The 20,674-nt window shown below is 38.6% G+C and overlaps 2 protein-coding genes across 2 annotated transcripts; one reads left to right on the forward strand and one right to left on the reverse strand.

Annotated features, from left to right (window-relative positions):
• The first annotated feature begins 481 nt into the window (after positions 1 to 481).
• Positions 482 to 9,245, forward strand: LOC113527907 (apoptosis regulator BAX). Its single transcript, XM_026916074.3, has 6 exons — positions 482 to 660; positions 739 to 769; positions 3,219 to 3,389; positions 4,576 to 4,711; positions 4,804 to 4,908; positions 7,037 to 9,245. Exons 1-6 carry the CDS (start codon positions 639 to 641, stop codon positions 7,187 to 7,189), a joined length of 618 nt encoding a protein of 205 aa, XP_026771875.1. The 5' UTR covers positions 482 to 638; the 3' UTR covers positions 7,190 to 9,245.
• Positions 9,246 to 9,377: 132 nt separating this feature from the next.
• On the reverse strand, positions 9,378 to 15,152 carry LOC113528389 (toll-like receptor 13). Its single transcript, XM_026916909.3, has one exon. The coding sequence runs from the start codon at positions 13,730 to 13,732 to the stop codon at positions 10,925 to 10,927; it is 2,808 nt and encodes a 935-aa protein (XP_026772710.3). The 5' UTR covers positions 13,733 to 15,152; the 3' UTR covers positions 9,378 to 10,924.
• Positions 15,153 to 20,674: the final 5,522 nt, after the last annotated feature.

Raw genomic sequence — 20,674 nt, forward strand, 5'->3', positions numbered from 1 at the left:
AGTTAGGTTTTGGGGACATCTGCTGGCGATGTTGTGTAACTGCACCTAGAAAACCCACCGTGAAATGCAATGTAACGTTCAGGAAGCTTGTTTATTTCATGTTATTTCATTTATTTCATGAAATGTAAACGTGTCTAACCTTCTAAGCAGTATATTATATAAAACAAATAACGTATAAAGGCTATCTAATAGATAGTTAACTTGAATGGAGTTGAATAATGTCATCCTGTCAGGCTGATCAATGTGTTTCTTAGAGAAATCTTCTTGTTGTTGTTGTTGTTGTTGTTTGTTTTTTTGAGTATCAGTTGATGAGGAGTGTGAAGCTAGCTGTCTGTCAGTGGGGGTAATAAGGGTAAATCACTTATTTCATAACAGTGTAATTTACAGCTTGGGGTCAGGCTCTGAGGAAGACAGTTTCCTTATGTGTAAGCTCTCAGCTCTGAGGCGAGGGCGGATGATAAGCTCGTATTTCCGGTATACTGTAAATCACATGACTTCTGCTTGGATCATTTATTCTAGTCTGTTTGTATGGAGTAGAGACGCCGGCTTCTACTCGGTAGAAGTAATCCTTACTGTAGTGTTTTAGTCTGTTGTTACACTTGATCAGAGACAGGTCAAAAAGCAAGATAACTTTTACTATGTCTAACGAAGGAACACCAGGTAAGTGGAATTATTTTTCCTTTTTTAACCCATGGCGAAGGCCTAAAGCTGACATTTTCTGATTTCCTCCACCTACAGATGGCCAAATTGGAGAAGCTCTCTTAATCAGGTGAGTTTATATCTGATGTTAAATGTGTTTCATTTCATGTTGTCATGTTCACATTTCACTTCATCACTAGTGTAGTTCTTCCTGATGGTTTAAATCCAGGAGTTCTTAATGAAGGCCTGGACATTATTCTGTATATAACAGAAGGTAATGCTGAATTCTCACTTTCAACGTATAGGAGAAACCGAAAGTGAAAGTAAACCTTTAACTCTTTCTCCTAACAACCCAAAAATAGGTATTATTTTCACATGAAGTGAATGTTCCACTCAAATCAGCTAAATAAATCAGCCAAGACATGTTTAGTGTCCAGTCATGCTTTAGTTTTACAGTGATACTACAATGATAATGTTATAGGTTATGAGCATGAAAGAAAAATGTAACACTTTTTTCAAACCCAAAAGGGTTAAACCATGTGATTTCTGAGACTGTATGCCACAGCTGTCAAGCCCTGTTAAATAAAAAAAAAAAAAAAAACCCTGAAAATTGGAGTGCCAGCCATTTCAAATTTATATATTTACAGACGCTAAAAACTTTCTGTAAAGTTGTGCGTAAAAGTTTTCATAAGCCATACTGAACTAAAAAGACTCACCACATTGACCAAAGTTTCAGCAACCATGATTTTATTCTTACTCATGTTGAAAAATGTCAGTCACCTGTAAATTACCAAGCACACCCACAGCACAGCTGAATACGTTTAGTCATGCCTAAAAAACCCCATAAAAGGCAAAGCTCGCAAACACCTGAAAACATCAAAATGATGACTAAATGTAGAAAGTGTGCTAAAACTTTTAGTAATGCAGCTCAGCCTTTGCAGTGTGTCAGCAAATCTTCCTTCTTTTATAGGGCGCCATTAGTTTTATCCCAAACGAATGAACACATATAAAATTGCAGTAACTCATTGCCAATTATACGATTTGAAGCCGATCAGTCGCGTTTCTCATTAGTGAGTCTTCTTACACATAAATTCATAAATTCAAACTCAGGAGTGAAACTTAGGATACATTTTATCTCAAACTATTGTGATTTTCACGAACACTACTTTTCTTCTGTAAATGTGGACTAATTTAAGAATAAACCCTAACCCTAACCCTAACCCAGCTTCATAAATAATGCCTGTTTTGTGAACATCTAATACATGTAAATTGTTCATGTCTTGAGCAATTCTGTTCACGTTCTGTTTTCCACATGTCCCCTGACTATTTTTAGTTTCATTGTGATAAGTGTTACTGTATCTCATAATAAGTTATTATGTTTTAATACTGTGATTCCGAGCCTTTTTGCTTCTGTTCCTGTTTTTGCTTTCTAGGTAATTTCAGTTTCCTCTCTTCCTTCTGCTAATTGTGTTCCTGCGTTCCTGTTCATGGTTATGGCTTTTGACCACAGACCACAGTAGATAATCCCTAATAAATTCACATCTTGTCAGCTCTCTTGGAATACTTGTAAAATATTCCCTCTAAACTGCTATATTTGAGTATAACAAGTAAACATGAATACAATAAAATAAAATCAGGATCTAACTGAACCCTTGCCAGTGTTACGTGTCATTATGAAATCAAATGTGTCAGCTCAATTCGTTATAATTATTTAGTTCCTCGTTGACTTCCTGCACTCCCTCAGGCGCAACGTGTTCCTTTTATGACAGATAATTTTAGATAATTGAAAGACAATGCATTTAGCTTTCTACTGCTGGGGATGGTCCCAAAACATTTACTCTTTCCTAAAACACTTTATGCACAAGACTCATCACTTCAGTGGATAATCTCACCTGGATACTGTGGATTTGTAACTAGGTAACTGCTGCTGTAATCATTTTTGGATTTTTCTCCCATTTTCTCCCCAATTTGGTCACCTGTAAATTCCCACCCATTAGCTGATTGGTTAGTGTGGCTGTGATTGACAGAGGGGAGAGAATATGCTCCTCCCACCCAGAGGACATGGTCAGTTTTGCTCTCTTGACTCCTGGTCATGGATGGCTATGGCATCATCAGGATTCGGACTCACAACCTCCTGACGATTATGTGAACCCTTTTCTGTTTGCACCACTCAGGATCCATAAGCAAAGCCCTTTTTTTTGTAAAGAATCCTTTATTATCTAATGAATCCTTAAAGAACCCTTGAAGAACCCTTTTATCTAAGACTATAGTGACTTTTCCATGTGTCCTTCTCTTTTGTAATCTCAACCATACTGTTTGCTTGCAAAGTCTTAGAATAAGTCTTACCTGGGCTTCTTTTGGGTTTATGTGTCCCTGGTTGCTTGTCCCCACATCTTTCCTATTTTTGACCCAAATTTTTCTTCTCATTTTTCTTCACTACAGCTACAAGGCTAATGAAGCTAACAAGTAATGTAGCCTTATGACCACCAAATAGCAAACTACATGTAGAAACATCTGTACTAATGATTCTGGCTCCGATGTGGATCGATATGCAATATCAGTCTCTTTGTGTCATTCAGGGTGGTTAAGGATCAGATGGTGAACGCGATTAAAGGAGGAAGCGTCTCTGTTCCAAGCCTTCCAGACGTTCAACCTTTACCCAATGTGCAGCATCAGAATCTGTTGGATCAGCTGGCACAGTCAGTTAAAGTGATCGGTGACCAGCTTAATCAGGAACAAAACTTTAATCAGTAAGTGTCACTTAATCAGTGAGTTTGTCTTTTAGAGAACATAACTCAGTTGCTTGGACCTAATGTACCTTTTATTAAAAAATATCAGAGCTCAAAAGAAATAGGCACTGTTTCTACTGCACTTCACTTTATTCACTTTTTGATTCACTTTATTACATCTAACTTATTAAACCCACCTGATAGCTATGCTAGCTGGTAGAAGAAATCACATTCTATTTAGCTCAATTTAGGTGTATTTTAAATAAGGAATAAAACACTTTAGCATGTGCTGTTATAGGAAAATAATCACTGACGGATGCGTGTGATGCATCCCGACATGAAGCAGAGTTAGTGTTCCCACCCCAAAGTTTCTTCATTTCTAATAAAACATGCTCTGAAGTGCTTTATTCCTCTAATTCCACAGCAATTTGCCAAGTCTAACATTTTTTATTTATTAAAGAATGACACGTATTTTTTATCTGTTTATAGTTACATTTAAACCTGCAAATCAAAAGATTATATTAATGCTAATTCTAATACTAATACGTTATAATACGTTATCATTTTAATTGCAGCAGCTTATTTACAGGGACGTGGTACTTGTCCCTGTAAATGATGCTTCACATAATCTAAGCCTAATATTAAATGGATTAAAAATGCATGTAATCATTGATATAGTTCAGCTTGTTCTGAGGAGACATTTATTTAGCATTTTTGGAAGGAGTCTCCAATGTCTGCACTTTGTAACAGTCAGAGGTTAGAGGTTAGAAACACAGGAAAGTCTTCAGGATGGTGGACATTTTGGAAACAAGCTACATATATTTTATATATTATTAACGTAAAGAGAAAGCGAGGCAATGACTGTTTATAACTGCTATTACAGGAACTAACTTGTTTCTATTAAATGTATCTATAAACTGATAAAATAAAATATATTAAGTCTCATTTATTTATAAATTAAAAATGGTTAGCGTTGGAAAATTTGCTGTGGTGTAAGATGAATAAAACACTTTGGGATGCACTGTTGTAGGAGAGTAATCAACTTCATGGTTGTAACTGTAACTTCAACATACCAACCCGTTGTTGATTATTTTCCTGTAACAGCACATCCCCAAGTGTGTTATTCCTTCCATATAACACAGAAGTTAAGAACACCAGTGTTTACACCCATCATTTTCTCTTTCTCTCTTATCTGTCCACCCCTCAGCCAGATCGATGGTTTAGCACGTCTGGGTGATAGGAAGATTTTTTCAAAGCTTGTGGAGGGTGTCTTCAGTGATGGACAGATCAACTGGGGAAGAATCATTGTGCTGTACTACGCAGTAGGAAAGCTGGCTGTAAAGGTCCTGAAGATACTGTTGTCCTGTAGTTCTTTGTGTGTGTGTGAGTGCATTGTGTGTGCATGACTCACATTTTTTCATTCCTTCTTGAGTAGATGGTACTGGCTAACTTGCCCAGAGTGTTCTCGGAACTACTGGATTCATGTTTGGATTTCTTCAGGACGAAGCTTTTGGTATGGATTTGCAAAATGGGCGGATGGGTAAGAAGAAAGCAGAAATGCACTCACACATTAAGAGCATTTTTATGTACTTTTCAGCAGTTGTTCAGATGAAAATCCATTAATGTGAATCAAATAGATTATTCAAGCTGTTTTTAGATGATTTTTCTCATTTCAGTCTTTAAATGTTCTTTTTCTATTGGCAGATAATTTTGCTTCTTTATAGAAATAATTGTTTAAAATGAGCAAAATTATTTGCCAATGGAACAAGACTATTTCAAGTGTGAAATTAGTAAAAAAAATGTCTAGAAATAGGTTTGGTAATCATATATTTGGCTTTTTACAACCTTATAATTGGAAATATTAGACATATTTGACCATATTCAAGATTCATTTGCTAAAAAGTCATTTTTGCAGTGCGATGTTGGTGACTGAGTGGGACTCACTTGTGTACCGTGCAGTGCCCTAGGTTAGATATTGTAAAATACTTGTTCAAAAAACATAAATATGTATGTAAAATAGACTAAAGATATCACTTATAGACCAAATTCACTGAGGTGCCAGATGCAGTTGGATGTAAGCCTGCAAAATCAACATAAGCCAAGTTTCCATCGACTTTTTGCGCTTTTCTGTTATTGACAAAGTGAAAGTGCGTAAAAAAAAAAAGTTTGCAAAATTTGCTGTCTCCCACCTGTTTCCATCCAGTTGGCCTTTTACCAATAAAATGGTGTGTGTGATGATGTCATCCTTTAAAAACCAAAAAGTCGCATACGTTTTGGTTCTTCGCAAAAGAAATCTGCCCTCGAGCTGTTTCAATACGTAATTTTGTGTATATCGCAAATTGTGGAACCTTTTGCATCCTTTTCGCATGTCCTCAAATCTTTGTAAAATGGAGAGAGTATTGAGACAATTAAATAAAATTGGCCAGCTTACTTTCATTTTAATTTCAAAAATAATTGCAATTGTATGAAATATCAGAGGACAACGTCAGAATGGAGCAGTTGCTTGTCTGATAGGGCTCCATAACTGCCCTTATGTGACGAAGGCCATGGGTCTGGGAGGCAGTGGTGGAGAGCTGTGCCAGTCACAAGTTGCCACTGACCACTGGTTCTGACCTGAAAGCGACTTGCTATCGCCCTGTTCAAGCTGGCAACCTGCGCTGAGCACAGAGTAGTGGGGGAAACTTTCGGGGTTAAAAAAAAATTAAAGAAAAATTAAAGAAAAATTAATGCAGCGTTATATCAGGCTGCCGAATGTAGCGGAGGACAATGAAATTTCATACCGTAATTCCTTTGTGCATCTTGTGCCACAGGTTTACGGTGCGCTCGATGGCGTGCACATCCCTATTCTTCTCCTGATGGATGGATAAATTCTGTCATGTGACACTTTTTTTTTTTGCACCATTTTTCTCGACAAAAACTGTTTCCAAACTATTTTTTCGCAACATTTGAAGTATCGATATAGAATTTATGCACTAAATTTATGCACTTTTGAAATTTTATCGATAATTTGCGTTTCCCTCAGCTATATCAGTAAACTATTCAATGGGCTAAACCTTTTTTCGCAAAAAAAAAATCCTTAGATGGAAAACGTAGCTATAGGCAGACCCATTATCTAAATGGCAGGCTGGGTCTTACACCAGGAAACTAAGAAAATAGGAAAGAAGATAACTAGGAACACAGAAACTTTGAATGCACAGACATATGAAACTTGGTGAAATCAACCATGAGCAATCGAAGTGAACAACAATCAAGGCTCAAGAGCCAAGACGTTCATCCAGAGAGGCTTATAAACATGCACTGAGGTCTCTGTTGACAATCGCATCCTCACACTAGGACAAACAGGGTATGAGCAGAGAATGCCATACGGTTAAAACCCTGTTGTGTTCTACAAAAGTTAGTATATCAAAAACAGCAAAATAGTTAATAACTATGTAGATTTAATGTTCGTTTAGATTTAAAGGGTTTAATGATTTTCGTTTGAAGACAGTCAGTGACTCATCTGTTCTCACAGCCAAGGGAAGTTCATTAGACTAGCTGGGTGCTGGAGCGGAGAACAGTCTTGATGAATGTCTTCCTGATCAGTGAGGCAATAAGGAAAAAAAGACTGGAAGAATTTACGATGCACAATTTTAATCTTAATGCTCCACCTTGCATTATTGTCCTTACAGATCAGCAGCATTTCAGCACTGACCCAGTTCTCTATTGAGCATATCTCTGCTTCCTCCTTCTGCACCATCCCATCTGCTGAACTTGTCGTGGCCTTCGTCTGTGGCATTCTGTTGGGTAGCGCCATTGTCTGGAAACTCAACAGAAGCAGCTAAGAGAGAGAGAGACGGAGAAAGGAGAGAAGAGAGGCGGGCTGGAAGACAACAAACTGGATGCACTGTGAAAAATGAAAGCTTTTAATGTGTTTATAAAAATGTGATAGTTCCAGGTCTTTCTACAGTTTAGTACTTTAAGTATAAATATTTAATTCTATTAAAAGTTTTATTCTGTAGTCTAGAATGTTTGCAGCCTACAGCAAAGCAGGAACTGTGTACATTTAGGAAGCATTTGGTAGTTTTTGGAACCCTCTGCTGCCTGCAAGACAAATTGCAGTGAAACTGCACTGAAAACCTTGACTGGCCTTTTCCGTTTCCCTAACCCACAGGTTCCCAATCCTATTCCTGGAGTACTAAATGTCCTGCACATTTTAGTGTTTCCCTGCTCTGACACACCTAATCAGCTCATTACCAACCCTTTTGAGTTGAACTGGGTGTGTTAGATAGTAGCGGTTCTAGACCCGTTCAGTAGGGGGGCCAGGCTGGGGCCATTCAATCTCTTAAAGGGGCCAATTAGACTTTTTGTTCAAAAATGTCTTTCTTCGCCAAAAATTACAATGCACAATGGTATACAAATGTGATATTTTGAACAGCATTACATGGCTGAGTTAGAATTACACAATGAAAGTAGTATGCTGGGATAGACCAGGTAGTTGTAAAACATTTTGCTTACCTTTATTTCTTCTCGCTGTCTGGTTTGTTTGTTTGTTTGTTTGTTTTTTCTAGTGTCAACCGGGCTGTGTTCCACTTCCTTCAAACTTAACTAAGTGGAAAAAATACCCTTGGAGACTTGGCCCACTGAACTAAGGTTTCAGACTAGATTTTTTTCTCTTTATTTTATGCCACTGTATGACCAGAAAAAGCAAACAGGCTTTTGCATAATAAATATCTCCGATTCGATCCACTCCATATTTAAAGGGGCTGCAGGAGGGAGCTCATGTGTCCAACCACCCCACCCCCCATCCCACTTCTCCCCAAAACTGCCTATGGTACTAGAGCAGGGAAAATAGGACAGGGGGTGCTCCAGGACCAGGGTTGGGAACCTGTACCTATACCTCTGTAGAAACTACACATGCCTCATGCGTCAAGAGGAAAAAGGGGTTATGGTTAGGGTTAGTTAGTTTAGGGGCGTGGCTGATAACCTGCCTGGAAACTAAGGTATCTCAGAAATTATATGCCTATAATAGTTCTAGAAACTCTTCTAAACATTATAAACTGCACAATTAATAGTTCTAAATATATCTACAAAGTACTAGAATATAAAGGTTACACAGACATCTGGAAATGTCATTATTATTAAGAATTTATATTTTTACTTTAGAATTATTTTATCAGTAACGCATTGTGCACTTGTAATAACAAATGTACACAAAGACTTTTCTTTTGGCAAATGAATCAACAGCAAGAGTGACATTGGATTATTATTGTACAGTAGGAAGTGTATTAGTGATATTTTGTTATACACATTACCTCTGTATATTTTTTCATAGCTTTCATGTAGTAAGCATGTAACACCTCTACCTCAGCAATAAGCAGTGCTGTCACTTAATTATCCAAGTCACTCCAAAACTTTTTTTAATCTGAAAAATTGATAATGTTTCTATCAGTTTTGTGCTGATGAAGAAACATAATATAAAATATTAGATTCAATTCAATTCAATTATTCAATTCAATTCAATTGTATGTATATAATGCTTTTAACAAAGGTTCTCACAGAGCAGCTTCACAGATATTCAGAGACAGACATCGATTTAGATTTATCCCTTATGATAATATATATTACAAATAGTTCTTTCAAGCAGAATTTGATAAAGTGTCTTAAGTACAGTGTGCCTTGTTATTTATTGCCACCATAGTTTACAATAATGAACCCAAATCTGCTCCTGGTTTTTTTGTTGCTGCAGATCTTGGGTAAATCACAGGATCAGGGATGGACACTCTTCACTTAAGCAATACTTGACAACTCAGGAAAAAAAAAAAAAGAATTGTTTTGCAATATATGGAGTTTTATAGCAATGCTGGAGATGTTTTCAATAAAGGTTTATTGATTATAGTATTTAGAATGGCCTATAACTTGTGTTACAGTTGGATATTGTTAATGGCTTGTGCTAGAAGTCATTATACATAATAGGCTTGGATATACTAAAAACTAAAAACAAATATTATGAGAAATAAATATTAATTAAAAATTAATTCTTTATTGTACCTTGCATCGGTATTCACCCCCCTTGAACTTTTCCACATTTTGTAATGTTACAACCTGGAATCAAAATAGAGTTAAATAGAATTACATCTACACTAAATAGTCCATTTAGTCCAATAATATTATAGCGAGTGGGGGATCTATATAGTTTGCAAAATTATTTATAGCTGAAAAATGTAAAAGTAGTGATTGCATAAGTATTCGCTCCCATTGCTGTGAAAAACCTAAATTAGTTCTGGTGTAACCAGTTGCCACCAAGAGTCACATAATTAGTTAAATGGAGTCAACCTGTGTGTAAAGAACCTTGAACCTTGAACCTTGAACCTAATTACAGTGTCCAGTGATTTCAGCATAAAGACACCTGATTTGGGAAGAACCCCGATTTTGTTAGAGCACCTGACAAACAGCATCATGAAGAAGAAGGAGCTTTCAAAATATGTCTAGGACAAGGTTCTGGAAAAATAAGCTTTTAACATCTACCTAGAGGAGGCTGTCCAACGAAAGGCATTGACCAGGTAAAGAAGGAGTGAGTCAGAGAAGCAACTGAGGCATTGTAAGTCTTTATTACACATGGAATGTATACAGTGAATTCATCACTAATAATAATAACAAACAACAACAATAATAATCATCATCACCATCATCATCTCTGCTGTAAGATACATCACACATGCAGGCATGGCCTCTAAAAGTGCCTTAGTAAACATGTCCTGAAGTAAAATACTTTTATTTCGTAATACAGTGGAATACTATTTTAATTTGCCAGAAGTATTCATGTAAAGATTTGAAAATGAGATTTAAAATCATATAGCATAGTGAAGATATGCTCTCTTACTTTCCACTAATGCTGCAAACTAGTCATGTTCATAAAACAAAAGAATGTGAATATGTTCACATTCATTATAAAAGTACTATGTTCATAAGAAATGGCCTAAAAAAACCAAAAAAAAAAAAAAAAACAATAATTTTCTACAACCAACTTCTACAACCAGTAAGAAAAGTGTTTTCTATGATAGCTGCTCATGTTCTTGGTTGAAAATGTGCATGGTTCGTATGTACCATTCACTTTTAATATAGAACCTGTGAACAGCCTCCTTATTACTTTGGGGTAGAATTTTGGACAGGAACAAAAAAAGCAATAATTTTGTGTCATGTTTCTCTCCCCTTCCTCTCAGAGTTTCTCCAGATGCTTGGGAGGTTGATAACAAATGGCATGGCATTCGAGTCACTGCCTCCATTACTGGCTGGATGTACAGGCGCAAATAAATATGGCCTTATTATGGGGATGAAATTTTGTCTTCTTCCTCCATCTGCATCCTCCAGGAGCAGAATTTTATTTGTTGTGGGAGGTAAGTAGTCCGATAGTACAGTAAGTTGCAGGATAATGTGACCATGTATGTTTTAGACTGCCCTGATGGACAAAATGAAAGTCCTGCCTTCCTAAATATGCCATTTTTTCTTGGAAATATGTTACAAAATGTAATATAATACACTGAGTACAGTACATCTTATGCTAAAAAATAAATTTTAATCTAGGTTGCAGTTTCAGATGTAAGCTTTGTCCATAGTCTATCCCAGAATGCATTATGCAAGGCTGGGTCTTGTGGCCAGTCTATGTAGGTCCGGGTTTTCATCAGCCGGGACAGTCTATGGTGTACATTTAAGAGTTGATGAGGAACCTTCTCCAGGAAGACCAGAACGAGAACGTCCCTGTGTTCAGCCAGCAATCTATAAGTTGCCAAACGCATCTCCAAAGAGCACCAGTTACTCCGGAGGTAATTGCAGCTAACCAGGCAGAGGGTGTGTCGGCTTCTGTAGAGGCTGTCCGTGATGTTCTCCACAATGTCCTTTCCCAGTTCAAAGTCCCTGCTGTGCAGGCAAAGCCTGAGGAAAGGGGGTCCACGTTTCTCCAGGTTGGGCAGAAGTTCATCCACCACCCAGCGCTCATCCTTCCCGCAGTAGGACACAAAAACATCGTAGTGGTAATGTCCTTTTCTGTTTGCCCTCATGGCCTCCTCTACCCAGGCACGAGCTATGTGAAAGAAAGCCAGCAGATAATCTCCAGCCAGCTGATGGAGCAGCACTACCAGCATGAAGAACACCAGTCCCAGCGAGGTGGAGGCAAAAAGGAGAAAGTCCAAATCAATAAAACAGTAGTCTTGTGCATACTTATGCAGGAACTTGGTTCCCTCTGCAGTTTTACATGGCAGCCTTTCAAGTGAGCTCCCATGGAAATACACTTGAACTCTCTGTTGATACTTTGCCCAATTGGTAATCCAAGCGTTGTCACAGCTACAGTGTAGAACTGCTTGTTTCATGATAAGATATCGAAGGTTTTTCAGGGGCTCTACAAAGTTTTCCATCACACTGAACACATCAGCTACATGCAAAAACAGCACTTTTAGTGACTTCAGGTCTCTGCTCATGTCTTTCTCCAACAAAGGTACAGAGCAAAAGGACATATATAGATACTCCAGATTGGAGAGGTTGCGAAAAATCACATCAAGACCAGACTGATGAGACAAATCTACATTAAAAAGGACCAGACTCTTTAGGTTGACCAGTTGGTTCAAATCTGTCAAGTTCATTTGTTCTGTCTTGTGATTTGCTTTGATAATAAAGTGCTTCAGAGACTTGAGGAATTGCCCAGGAAAAGACTGACCACAAAGCAACTGCTCTGTCTCTGCAGTTAATTGGACAAGAGATTTGAAAAGGTTATTGTCACAATCCTGAAAAGTCACAGACTGGCCACAAACATGGAGGCTGAGGCCCGCTTTAGATTTCCTGCTGTTGCTTAAAATAAGGGTCATTGGTTTTATTCCAGAGCTGATGTACAACTTAGTCAAATTTTCAGGAACGCTGAGGTTGATCTGGATCTTTGAAGGTTCAGAGGAGGGATACTGAAAAACTCCCAAACTTACAAACTCTACAGATGTTAAATGAATTAAAGTCACTGCCTCAATGACAAGCAACTTATTTTCATTAATTAGGAGAGTTTTTAGGTTAGATAAACCGAAGAAGGTATATTTTGTAAGTTGAGATATTTTATTAGAACTGAGGTCCAGAATTTTAAGCAAATTTGTATTGTTAAACGTAAAATCTTCAATATGTTCAATGTCACTGTACATCCATTGCAGTACCTCAAGATCTTGTAGGCAACTAAAATATCTGTAGCTGATAGTTCTGAAAATGTTTGTCTGAAGATTCACTGTCTTGAGTTTTGTGACAAGATCACCCTGATTTTCACACAGTGCCAAAGCCCTATCTCTATTATTACTCTCCGGGGTAAGCCTCCAATTAATCGTCAGTGTTATAAGGTTTCTCAAAACGTTGATGAATGTTAAATTAATTGATTTATCTTGACTACTAATTGCCGTCATATCAAAGCTTTCAAGCCACATGCATTTATCTAAATTGGGCACGAACGAATCAGTTACATATGAGAATGTTACACTCAATGCAGTCATCAAATGTTCATGTGCAGAGTCACAGATTTCTTCAATACTGCTTAACTTCTCAGCAAAATATTTTATCAGTAAAGTATCTACTTTTGTAATTTCAGATTTTATAACTTCAAATGCAGTAAATTCTATTGCTAAAAGAGAAATTTTCTTGAAGTATTTCAACACTGTTTTATCCATTACTCTAACCCTGTCAAGAGTAAGACTGACATTTTCAATTCCAAGGAATTCTTCAACATCAAAAGAAGTCCCATTAGGAAAAGTGCAATTTGGCTGTCTAAGAATAACTAAATGGCCAGCATCCACATATAAATAGTTTAATGATGATGACACAAATGTTAATCTGCACAACATCTCAGAAAAGTCTTCTATGCTGTTTATGAATGCGAGTTTTTCCAACTTCACGAGTCCTTTGAACACGTCTATTGCCATGGATGAGAGCCGGCAGTTGATGAATGAAAGAGTTGTGACATTCTTAAGGTCACTGAGAATCTCAGACAAAAGGGAGAAATTTAAAGATTGTAAGCAGTTAATTTCCAGACTTTGCAGACTCAAAAGATTTTTAAAAGCTCCAGGGAGGACAGCAGAGATGGATCCTATGATTTGTAAGTTCATGAGCTTCTGAAACCTTGAGAGAGAATAAGGATGCAGACTCGAATCCTTCACAAGGTCCAAACAGAGGACTTCAATTTGAGATGGAATTCCAGCAAGATCAAGTGCCACATTGGAGACGTCTCTGCAGTATCCTGTTAGGTTACTTTTGGGACATTCACCTACTATGTTTACATCCAAGTAATCTTCAAAGACCAAACATTTTTCAGACACCCAACACAGCACACAAGTCAGAAGGTTTGTGAAAACAAAATAAAAAAACTGCATGTTTTTATCTTGCCTTGTCCAAGAGATGCAACAGAAGGTCAGACTTGTTTGGTAAAGCTGTTTTGTCCTGAGCACTTTTTAATCCCAGTGAATTAAAATAACTGTAATTCCTGAAACATTATGTTTAAGAATTTTAGATTGAGCTTTGTATTTTAGAGATCATTCTCAAGTTTCTCAAGACACTCCGAAGGGTGTGTAGATATCAGTAAAGATGATCTTCTCTGGGTTGAAGCATTTAAAGTAATAGACATTTCCTGGAGCATCAAAATAGACCATGAGCTCACACTTCCGCTTTTTCACAGGCATATCATCATTTTGGCTAATAACAGATCAGTAAAAATCACCATTATATAGTAAGTAGTGTCATCTTTAATATTCTCTCTAAAGCATGAAATTGTTACAATTGATTTATTTTGGCCTGAACAATGGTTCATTGTTCATCTTCTCACCTGGGCTCCATTATTGCAGTATATTTAGGCCCATTCTACAATTCACACATGGACAGGGCATTCACTAAAGCATATAACATCACCAGATGTTCATAGTTGTGGATAGTTGCAGAGAAGAATAGATGGTTGTGAAGAGGAATTCCTGAATATGAATGTGGAATTTTTTCCCCCCATTTTCTCCCCAGGCATCAAAGGCAAGTGATGGCGAAATTTGTTAACTTCAGTGAGTCACTGCTAGTTGATACATGGATCCCATCCTTTCCACAATGAAAAAACTAGCTGAGGCTGGAGATGTGGAAGGAATGATGAACCACTTCCTGTCAGCCTTGATGAGGAAGTACTGCAGCTTCATTTACTGATACATTGTTTGTGCACTTCACTGACAATGAATACTACTTGTCTGCCTGATGTATGCTTACAAATGTACAAATTTGGAACTTAAACTAATCAGACTATTTGAAGTTATCAAAGTGATCATGCTATAGTTGTTCTCTTAATTTTGTGACCTGTGCATGTGCAAAAGTTGCTATGTATGCCTTATGTGACATGTATGATCAGGTATTTTGTGTGTGTGCTCGTAATGTCGCATGCAGTGGAGCTAAAGGAAATTGGTGGTCATGAGTTCAGGGTCCTGATGGCTTGGGGAAAGAAGCTCTTTTAGCCTCTACTGGCTAATGTGACTGCGGAGGCATTTTCCAGACGGCAGCCATCGGAACAGTCCATTGTTGGAGTGTGTGGAATCCTTTAAAATCTTTTCTGCTCTGATACTGCACTGCAGGGCTTCGCAGTCCTTCGCAGTCCTCAGCACTGCAGTTTACATACCAGGCGGCAATATTCCCAGTGAGGATACTCTGTACTGGCAGTGTAGAAGGATTTCTGGATAGCTCAGGAGAATCTCTTGAACTTGTTGAACAGCTGACATACAGTCAGGTCTGGAAGTATTTGGACAATGACAGAGTTTTTGTGATTTTGCCTTTATACACCACCACAATGGATTTGAAATAAAACAATCAAGATGTGATCGAAGTGTAGACGTTCAGCTTTATTTTAAGAGGTTCCACAAAAATATGGCATTTACCATTTAGGAATTACAGTCATTTTAAGCAAAGTACTTCCATTTTCAGGGGCTCAAAGGTATTTGGACAATTGACTGACAAGAAGTTAGTCAACCAGGTGCAGTCCATTCCCTCATTACTTCAAGACAAATGAAGCAGATAAAAGGTCTGGAATTGATATCAGGTATTGAGTTGGCATTTGGCAGCTGTTTGACTGGTGCTACCAATATGAAATCCAAGAAGATCTCAATGCTAGAAAAGGAGGCCATCATTGTGGCCATATCAACAAACTCAGAATTTTGGACTTCAGGCAGTCATTGACTGCAAAGGATTTTCATCCAAGTATTAAAATTATGGTTATATTTACAATTATGTCACTTTGTCCAAATACCCTTGAGCCCCTGAAAATGGAGGTACTTTGTTGAAAATGGCTGTAATTCCTAAATGGTAAATGCCATATTTTTGTGGAACCTCTTAAAATAAAGCTGAAAGTCTACATTTTGATCACATCTTGATTGTTTTATTCAAGAAATCCATTATGGTGATGTATAAAGGCAAAATCACAAAAACTCTGTCATTGTCCAAATACTTCCAGACCTGATTGTAGATGGTAAAGACTCTCGACTGTCTTGCCATCCGTGTTGTAGTAGAACTGTGCAGAGTCCATGACAGGTCCTCTTGGATGCGTACACTAAGATACCTGAAGCTGCTCACTCTCCCTACCGGGGTCCTGTTGGTTGTAAGAGCTGTGTATGTCCTCCATTGTTCCCTTCTGAAGTCCACACCCATCCTTAGTCTTGTTGACATTTAGGAACAGGTTGTTGGCCAGGCTCCACTGGGACAAGCTCTCCACTGCATCCATATAAGCCTTCTCAGGGCTTAAAACACAGCCTCAGAGGGCTCCAGTGTTAAGGGTGAGGGTGCTGGAGGTGAAGCCACCTACTTTCACCACCTGTGGCAGACTAGTTAAAAAGGTCAAACCCAATGACAGAGTGAGAAGCACAGGCCTGAGGGGGACTATGGTGTTGAAGGCTGAACTTTAATCAGCAGTGGATTGTATCAGGGACAGGTTGAAAATAGTGGAGAGTATTGGGGCTAGTTGGTCAGGTTTTCAGTACCTTTCTGAGGATTTTGTCTGGGCCCACTGCCTTTCTGCCTTTCGCTCAACTTAAAGTCCTCCAACGTCATGTTCTGAGACAGTGAGTGCATGAACCTCTCAGTTGCATTAACAGGAATGCTAGTATTAGCCAGGATGCTAATATTAGTGGCACTAGAATTGAAACATGCATATAAATGGTTACATTTGTTAACCAGTGGGTGGTGAGCACTCACTGTGGTGTGGGATCTGCCTTTATAGTCTGTGATGATACGTAGTCCCTGTTACATTTGTCAGATGTTATGTACCTGGAGCTGATATTCCACTCTGTTCTGTTTAGCATTTTTCACTGTGTGCCTTAGTCTAAAGATGCTGCTTTGTATGGCCATGCCCAGCATTATAGACAGCATGCATGCATTCGGTATCATGGAGTGCAGACAAGGCAGTATCTGTGTCTGCTTGAGGTGGGATGTAAATGGCCGTGATAACAAACAAGTTGAATTTGTGAGGCAAGTAGAAGGGGCAGCAACTGATCGTCAGGTGTTCCAGGTTAGGAAAGCAGAACTGTTCCTAGAATTACACCAGTTTTTGTTAGTCATGAAACTGACCCCCTCCACCCCCCACCTTTGGATTTACCAGACCATACCGAAAATGGAGAAGGACTCTGCAGGTTAACTGCACTAGTCCCATGCTAGGGGAGTAAGCCATGTTTCGGTGAAACAAAGGACATTGCAGATCCTCAGTTGGAAACAAACTCTCATCTTGATGTCATCCACCTTGTTTTCAATGAACTGTACATTCACAAGCAGTAAACTGGGCAGAGGTGGTCTGCTCTTAACCTGTTTCGCACACCTGAGCATTTCCCTCTGTGTTTTCGCCGTCTTCTCCGGGGTGTGCTTTCTTTGTTCTGGTATGGCATCTCAGCTGATCTCTTTTGGCCAAGAAGAATTGCTGATAAAATTGTCCAGTAAGTGGTGGGTGAGCTTATATCCTATATTCAAAAGTGTGCTGTGGCCATAGATGACGAGTGCCAAGGATGTGGGTGCAAAATAAGATCCAAAAACAAAAAACCCCACAGTCTTAATGGAGCAACCGTGATGGTATCTGGAGTCAGCCATGCCATCTTGGTACATCACATTACCATTTTTATTTTCTCAACCAGAGATTAGGATGCAATAGAGACCAGATATTTTCGTTAAACAGATCATTTTTGACAATGTAGGAACTGAATTAGTTACACTTCTGCTCTCTGGACTGATCCAGCCTGATGCCCTACTTCTTGTTGGCATTCTTATCTCATGGAAACCATTCACTGCTGCTGAGGATAGCCCCATATAGACAGCCTAAAGATACTTAAGATTACTGTAGATGGTACCACTTAGAAACCATGAAGATAGCTTTGGACTGCAATTGCTATGATAGCTTTAGGACTGCAATCTCCATCAGTGAACAGTTTGATAACTTCAAGAAAATAGAATTCATATGAAAACTATGATGTATTTCCTGGTTACACAGTTGCACATTGGATCATGTAGGACACAGTTATAGAAAGGAATTATTTATAGTTACATTATCCGTTGTCACCCAGATCAGGATGGGTTCTCTTTTGAGTCTGGTTCCTCTCAAGGTTTCTTTCTCATATCGTCTCAGGGAGTTTTTCCTTGCTACCATTGCCTCTGGCTTGCTCATTAGGGATAAATAATAAACAAGTGGACTGAGGTCTGAGGACTCACACTGGGTTTTGCAAAATCATGTGTCTTGGTCACACCCAGGTGACTGGACCATGGACTGTCATGAGCCAGACTTAACACGTGCTGCCTATACGCTGCTGGCATTACAATCTGATAGGTGCTGTTGAGCTGTGAATCGTTATGAGGGTTCCACCTACGCATCAACACATCGTCATCCAGAAGATATCCTACTTGTCTACTAGCAACCTCATCTTTATTAATCAAGAGACGGAAATATTTTTCCAAACTGGGGTCTGCCTTCTGGCAGCTACCAGCTGATCAGAACTAATAGCCAATTCCAATGGCAGACTTTCACCAGGTCGCTAAGAATCTCAGAGGAAAGGGACAATTTTGTAGAATTTAAGCTTGCGATAAGCAGACGTTGCAGACTTGAAAGATTTTTAAACGCTCCAGGGAGGACAGCGGAGATGGATCCTATGATTTGTAAGTTCATGAGCTTCTGAAACCTTGCGAGAGAATAAGGATGCAGACATCATTCAAGTAATCTTCATAAACAAAACATTTTTCAGACACCCAACACAGCACACACGTCACAAGGTTTGTGAAAACAGCAAAAGAGAAAAACTGCATGATTTATCTTGCCTTGCCCAAGACATATCAGGCTTGTTTGGTAAAGCTTTTTTTGGTCAGGTCTTTTCCACTCCAATGAATTCAAATAAATGTAATTCCTGAAACAGTATCCAAAAATTTTAGATTGAGCTTTGTTACTTAGAGACCATTCTCAAGTTTCTTTATTTGGTGTGCAGCTATCAATAAAGATCGTCTTTTCTGGCTTGACACACTTAAAGTAAGCGGCATTTGCTGAAGCTTCAAAATAGACCATGAACTCTCGCTTCCTTTTTTTTGTATTTTCATTTGGCTGAGTTGAGGTCATGGTGTGAACAAGACTGTAGGGTTTATCAGCAAATGGGTGGCCACAGAAGGAACGGACAGAGGACACATGTACTCCATGTGCAAGTCAATGTATATGTAATAGTTTTATAGCGCTTTTATCAATAGACAAAGCAGCTTTTGCACAAATCTGGATGTAGATTTAGATGAACAAGGCAGAGACAACTGTGGTGAGGAAAAACTCCCTGAGATGACATGAGGAAGAAACCTTGAGAACCAGATTCAAAAGGGTATCCATCTTCATCATCTAGAAATCCTAGAGTTCTAGAGCCCGTGTGGTCCCATTTCTATGGATTTTGTAATGCGTCTGCCTGCCTGGTACATCAGTTAGCCTGGTGATTGTGCTTCAGATTTGCTTCAAGGTTTTGGGAAGCATTCTGGACTTTGTTTAACACCACTGTTCACCTCTCCTCAGACCAATAGCTGAAACAAACACAGTTGTAGAGCTTGAAAAGCACCAGCTTAGCCTTCCAGAAAATCATAGGTTGAGTCCCATGTTTCATGACTCTGTCTTACATCTTTGACTTCTCCTTTGTCTCATTATGTATTGCTGCCATGCTATTGCAGGTGCTCCAGAGGCTTCTGGGAGTCCCACCAAGCAGGTTAGGGTACTGGATACCTGGTGGACTGGGTAGGCTAAGACCAGAGGAATGTTCATGGATCCTATCTTGCCACTTCTGTCCAGTTAGAGTGGAAGCATTTGCAGTGCAGATAGACAGATTAGACAGGTATGCACAGCAGATGGCCTTAAATATCACAGTATGCCAGTGCGTTTATTTGCCTCTGGACTGAACACAGTATTTGGAATTAACTTCTTGTTTTATAAACTCTATTTATGTATTTTTAAAATGTTGCATAGAGATTTCATAGTGCTGCTCAGGTTTAGTGTTAGAAGCAAATATATAGGGTTTGAAAAAGAAGTGAGAAAACCAAACCAGACAAAGAAATAGAAACTCTCACTTCCTCTTTCAAGTGTCCTGCATAGAATTCATCACTTCACAATGGACCGCAGCCTAAATCTTCTCCAGAGGCACTCTGCAGTTGCTGACATGACCTCTGACAACAGCTTCCTTTTAAATTGGGATATTGTTATCTACTAACTATTATTTATTAGCCATTATACTACAGTGCTGTAGAATGCTCAATCCCGATTGGTCAGTAAATAAGCGTTGATTAATTTTCTCCAATAATACATCTGACAGTAGAGCAAACTGGTTTATATTAACACGCAAATTCTAACAGGTTATCACTATTATAGTAACATGGGGGGGACATTTAGTATAGTAAGGGACATTTATGATGGTGTATAATCATTGATATGGTGAAGTTTTCTTTGAGGACATGTTGTCTCTAGTGTCAGCACTTTGTAACCGTCAAAAGTAAAGCTGTAACTTTAGGTTTTCTGACATGGTAAAGTCTTTAAGATGGATGGGTTGGCAGGTTGAAGTTATGTTTAGACAGGCAATGTTTACTCTTATTAATTTTAAGGGAGAGAAAAAGGAGAGGCTGGTGAGTGAATGACTGCTTATAGCTGCTATAAGGTAAGTGATAGCAGGGGCCAACTTGTTTTGTGGGCATTCCTCAACAATAAGTCTAACAAGAAATGGATAAAAATTACATGTCTAGCAAAGTGAGGGCAGATAGCATGTTGTTAGTGTGTTATGCTTCCCTGTAATGCAGCATGTAAAGATGCAGTTGGC

The sequence above is a fragment of the Pangasianodon hypophthalmus genome, chromosome 13 (genome assembly GCF_027358585.1).
Source record: "Pangasianodon hypophthalmus isolate fPanHyp1 chromosome 13, fPanHyp1.pri, whole genome shotgun sequence".
Taxonomy (NCBI): domain Eukaryota; kingdom Metazoa; phylum Chordata; class Actinopteri; order Siluriformes; family Pangasiidae; genus Pangasianodon; species Pangasianodon hypophthalmus.

Coding starts and splice junctions, on each gene's coding strand:
- LOC113527907 (XM_026916074.3), top strand. CDS start 639: ATGTCTAACGAAGGAACACCAG. Junction 770..3,218: donor GGAGAAGCTCTCTTAATCAG/GTGAGTTTATAT, acceptor TGTGTCATTCAG/GGTGGTTAAGGATCAGATGG. Junction 3,390..4,575: donor CAGGAACAAAACTTTAATCA/GTAAGTGTCACT, acceptor TCCACCCCTCAG/CCAGATCGATGGTTTAGCAC.
- LOC113528389 (XM_026916909.3), bottom strand. CDS start 13,732: ATGCAGTTTTTTTATTTTGTTTTCACAAACCTTCTGACTTGTGTGCTG.